The sequence below is a fragment of the Lissotriton helveticus genome, chromosome 11 (genome assembly GCF_964261635.1).
Source record: "Lissotriton helveticus chromosome 11, aLisHel1.1, whole genome shotgun sequence".
NCBI classification, from domain to species: Eukaryota; Metazoa; Chordata; class Amphibia; order Caudata; family Salamandridae; genus Lissotriton; species Lissotriton helveticus.
In genome coordinates, this window is record NC_136072.1 from 606,788,093 (window position 1) to 606,793,177 (window position 5,085).

Sequence of the window (5,085 nt, forward strand, 5' to 3'; positions counted from 1 at the left end):
TCTCTCAGTCTTGGAGCCAGCGGCCCAGGCGCCGGAACCAGCATGTGGCAATCACACCACTGAACCAGGTCCTAGCAGGCACATTACTCGCGGGCTGTGGTCCCATGGCACCCCTCTGTGTGGTCAGCCGCCAGCCTCCTGCTACGTCACGATGCCATCCGTAGCACCCTTGTACAGCGGCACTTCCACTATGGGCAGCCTCATACAATGTAGGATTTATCAAGGTTTCCCATTCTTCTCATCAACATGTTTCAATCAGGACTTGGTTAGCTCTAGGCAGGGTTGCTGTTTCCGTTGAGACCTACTCTTAACCCTATTAGTTGTAGTCTAGCCCTGATCCACACCTAATTTTGAATGAAAAAGTGGCCTATCTCGTTTATCATAAGCATGCAAACACATGTTGCTTGCAGAGGTACTCAGGTTTTTTTAAACACCTCAAACTAGTACTTGTAAAGAAGTTTACTGAAAAAAATAAGACAAATACAACATGCGCTGGGACACTCCTTGGAGTGTGCACGCTATATAAATGCCATTTCATTCATTCATTCGTTCATGAATATGCAACACATAAGATTTGTTTCAGAGTGTTGCATTTGCACCCAGTAGGCATCTTGCTCCCAGTGGCTGGTAGACATGTTGTCATATTTATAACTGAAATATACAGCCATTTTTTTAAGTGGGACAAATTTAATGTGCAGAAATTCTTTTTATAGTATGAACATTTCTGCAGGACATTTTTCTGAATTTTAAATTTCTCCTATCTAAAAAAAATGGTTGTTTGTTTGTGTTGCAAATGTAACGGTGCCACATATGGTGAAAGGCATGTCCTGTGCCAAAAGTTCACATGACACAGGCTCCTATTCACCCATATACATATATCCCAAAAACTACACTCTCACTGACACAGAACAGCCTTGTCAAAGTGCCTGGAATGAAAGTAGTTTGACATAGTATTTGGCCCTATGAACATTAGGCTTAAAGACATTAAAGCTGGGAATGGGGGCGTCTGGTAGCACTACACGAGTGGCCTGGCCTTCAGTAGTTCATAATGATTTTTAACTGATGAGAATCAGCTCTCTACATAAAAGGTTGGAGACCCCTCTCCTAGAGTAACATATTTGCTTTCATTTTTGTCGCCCGTTTTCATCGTTATTTGGGCTGAACTTGTTTCCGGCTTTTTTTTCCTGGACTAGTTTATTTCATTTTATTTTGACAGACGTTTGTGCCTGTTGTGCTCGCACAACCCGGTGGTCGCTTCCTGCGATGGGAGCCGCTCTCTCCAGTGCGCTGGGCGGCGGACGGAAGGCAGTCGTGGAGCGCCCGGCCTCGGCGCTCTCAGAGTCGCGCGAGCGTTCTGTTCACCGGGGAGGAGGCTGAATGGTAGCTGCACCCACGAAGGGATGGATGCAGAGAGAACCCGGACTGTGCATCGGAGCCGGCTTCTTTGCTGGGAGAAACTGGGAGCAAAACGCTCAGTCCCGTGCTGCAGCGGGGAGCTGCACTGAGGACTCTGTGGGGGAAGATACTCAGCTCTGCATGGAGCCCAGCAAGGGACAGTTGGAGGGGACACTCAGCCAAGCTCCTAGAGAACATCTGATCTCAGGCAGTGGGCGCTATACAGCTTCGAAAAGCGCCCAGGCTCCTTTGCAAGAACACAGCTTTGCAACGCGAAGAGATCTTCTGCTTGGATTGTCATCGTTGGCTTGAAACGTCTTGGATCCATCAGTTGGGAGCAGTGCCCAGTGACCTCTAAATAGCGGCACCCAGCTCTGCACAGCAGGGGCAGCAGTCGGGGGGCCTTCTTACAAACAGAGCTAGCCCAAGTGCGAACTCGGGGGGCCTTCTATTTCAGATCTCCAGCCCTGCCTTGCAGCGGGCTTACTACTCGGCAGCTCTCAGTAAGGGGACGCCGCTCTGCCCTACAGGGAATAGCTGCAAAAGCGGCGCCCTTTAGTGAGAAAGAGAGGAGAGGCAGGCTCGAAATCCCAGAGGCAGCCGATTGGACAGCAGTGGCTGTTGGGGGGGAGGCCACGATCGGATGCACCAAAGGAGGAGGTATTTTGGAGGGCAGAGGAGTTCAGCCCTGCTCCAGGCTGGATTGGTATGGTGAGAAGGAAACCTGCTGGTGGGAGGGAATCCGCCAGTGAAAGAGCCCGTGCGCTGCAGCAGTGGATTTTTGAATGTCGAGATTTCGCCCAGTGCACTGAAAGATGCTTTGGGGGCCACAACTCATGTCGGGGGCATCCACCGCCTGAAGCACGTGCCCCTGCGAGGCTTGGATTGTCACAGCGGCGAGCAGCTTGTTTATAGATCTGTTTATGAGGACGCCATCTGGCCCGAAGAAAAAAAATGATATAACCCTCTTAACGATGCTGCTTTGGGCAGGAAGGGACTTGTGAGAGGCTAAAGCAGCCAGGTGCGCAGTTAAAGACCGTCCATAAAGCAAGACCTGCCTCAGAAAGTGACCTAGTGTCGAACCAGCGCATCCTGCAATGGAACACAAAACGGGGAACGCGGGCAAAGTTGCAGCAACTTGAGAGGCTACTGAAAAGAAGGACATGCAATGGAGTGTACAACGCTTTGTGAGTGGAGCAGGTAGCCCATTGGAATATTACCTTTGTTGGGTTGACCCTACTGTTGAGGGTGGTATGACTGAGACCTATGCCCCCTGCTACTCCTGAGGATGAAACTCTTCAGGCGGAAGGCGCTCCTGCTGTGCCTGGGCTATGTGCTGCTGCTGATTCTTACCATGGTGAATCTGGTGGACTACAGGTGGCACCGGGAGCCACAGCAGTGCAGCCAACCTGTGACTGGACCCCGCCAGCAGACCAGGCCCTTCCAGACCCGCTACCTCTATCGACCTTCGCCTCCACCCCGCCAGAAGCGCCAGCTGCTCTACGTCTTCACAACCTGGAGATCCGGTTCGTCCTTCTTTGGAGAGCTCTTCAACCAGAACCCAGATGTCTTCTTCTTGTATGAGCCGGTGTGGCACATCTGGCAGAAGCTGTACCCGGGGGATGCCGTGTCCCTGCAGGGGGCGGCAAGGGACCTGCTGAGTGCCCTCTATCGCTGCGACATGTCGGCCCTGCAACTGTACAGCACGGGGACCGGAGGCAGCAGGAACCTCACCACGATGGGCATCTTTGGGGCCGCCACCAACAAAGTCATCTGCTCGCAGCCGCTCTGCGTGGCCTACCACAAGGACCGTGTGGGGCTGGTGGACGACAAGGTGTGTAAGAAGTGCCCGCCCCAGAGCCTGAGCATGCTGGAGGAGGAGTGCCGTAAATACAACACCTTGGTTATCAAGGGGGTCCGCATCTTTGACATCAACGTGCTAGCCCCGCTCATGGAGGATCCTTCTCTGGACCTGAAGGTTATCCACCTGGTGCGGGACCCAAGGGCTGTGGCCAGCTCCAGGATCAAGTCCCGGCATGGGCTTATCCGCGAGAGCTTGCAGGTGGTCCGCAGCCGGGACCCTCGCATCCGCCGCATGCCCTTCGTTGACCCCAACCACAAGCTGAACAAGAAAGAGGGCTCGGATTACCATGCTATTGGGGCCATGGAGGTGATCTGTGGCAGCATGGGCAAGACCTTGCGGACTGCCCTCACCCCACCGCCATGGCTCAAGGGCAAGTACATGGTGGTCCGGTACGAGGACTTGGTGGTGGACCCCATCAAAACACTGCGGCAGGTCTACGGCTTTGTCAACCTGGTGGTGAGTCACGAGTTGGAAAGCTTTTCTCTGAACATGACCAGTGGGTCGGGATACTCCTCCAAACCCTTTGTCGTGTCCGCCCGCAATGCCACCCAGGCTATGAACGCCTGGAGGACACTTCTCACCTTCGCACAAATCAGGCAGGTGGAGGAATACTGCCAGGTACCCATGGACCTGCTCGGTTACTCCAGAGTGAGCAGTCCTGGCGAGGTGAAGGACCTCAGCAAACCGCTGCTCCAGAAGTCCAAGCTGTGAATCCCCCCAACCTCAAGCCTCAGTGATATCTGTGAATTGGGGGGTGGGGGAGGACTTCTCCTGGGGTTGGCACTTTGATCTCTGATAACTTCATCTGCCCCACATTAGGAAAATCAAATTTTTTTTTACAGGCTTACAATATCTGCCTCTCCAAATTATGTTTTGGGATGTTTTATTTTATGCTGTGGGCCTTCTGAATGTTGTCCAAGTCAAAAACAGGACAGCATTTTTGGGAATTAAGGCATCTGGTGGCTTACCCAAATGTTTACTTAGTAAACCTACCGTGTGTTTACAGAACCTGGCCACACAAAATTAAGTTGTACAAAGCAAGCGCACTCTGCTTAAGGGCACTCGTGGCCGCAAAAAGGGGGGCGCGTTGGACTCCTTGGTGAGACAAATGCAATTAATAAAAGAAAATCACAAGTTATGTATCATACTTTCCTCTGTTCATTGTGGTGTCGCGCACACTCGTCATTGCTCATTCGTTCTTGATATGAGTACTTTGAAGAGGCGATTTTAATATGGCCCTGGTCGCAAACGCACCATTGTTGGCGATAGGAATACCGCCGTGATTGTGGTTACCGACTTATTCACGCTGTAAGTTGTACATGATTGGCATAGGAACATACAAACTCCGTTACACCCAACCTGTGTCGAAGTATGGCACAGTGTAATAAAAGAATAGTATTTGCCCGCCATTTTCAGTCATAAGTTATTTGCGACTGCTTTGACCGGAGCGTGTAACAATCATATTTTCAGCTAGGTTACCAGGCAGAAAGAACTCACCAAAGCAAAAGGTACGTGAATCCGCTCTTCTCAGCATACTGTAATAAACCGTGGGGCAGTCGCTATGCTGCGAGTGTGACCAAGGCGTCTAGCAATGAGAAAATGTGAAATTAAAGCCTATGTGTGGTAAATGTTCGTTATCAACGATTCTGCAGAGTGCCTTGTCCATCTCCAGGACTCGCATAAACGGGTACCTCCAGTTAACCCTTCACGTCCCTGTGTAACGCATCCGCGGTTCTTTTCAGTTTTCTGGGAGTGGGAGGTCTGTAATGGCTGATTGATGGAGGGAGAGGGCAAAGGTTGTGGGTGTGTTCTCCCAAGTTCGGCTG

The 5,085-nt window shown here is 51.5% G+C and overlaps 1 protein-coding gene across 1 annotated transcript; it reads left to right on the forward strand.

The window, feature by feature from the left end:
* The first annotated feature begins 1,259 nt into the window (after positions 1-1,259).
* On the forward strand, positions 1,260-4,397 carry CHST2 (carbohydrate sulfotransferase 2). Its single transcript, XM_078666428.1, has one exon. The coding sequence runs from the start codon at positions 2,684-2,686 to the stop codon at positions 3,968-3,970; it is 1,287 nt and encodes a 428-aa protein (XP_078522554.1). The 5' UTR covers positions 1,260-2,683; the 3' UTR covers positions 3,971-4,397.
* Positions 4,398-5,085: the final 688 nt, after the last annotated feature.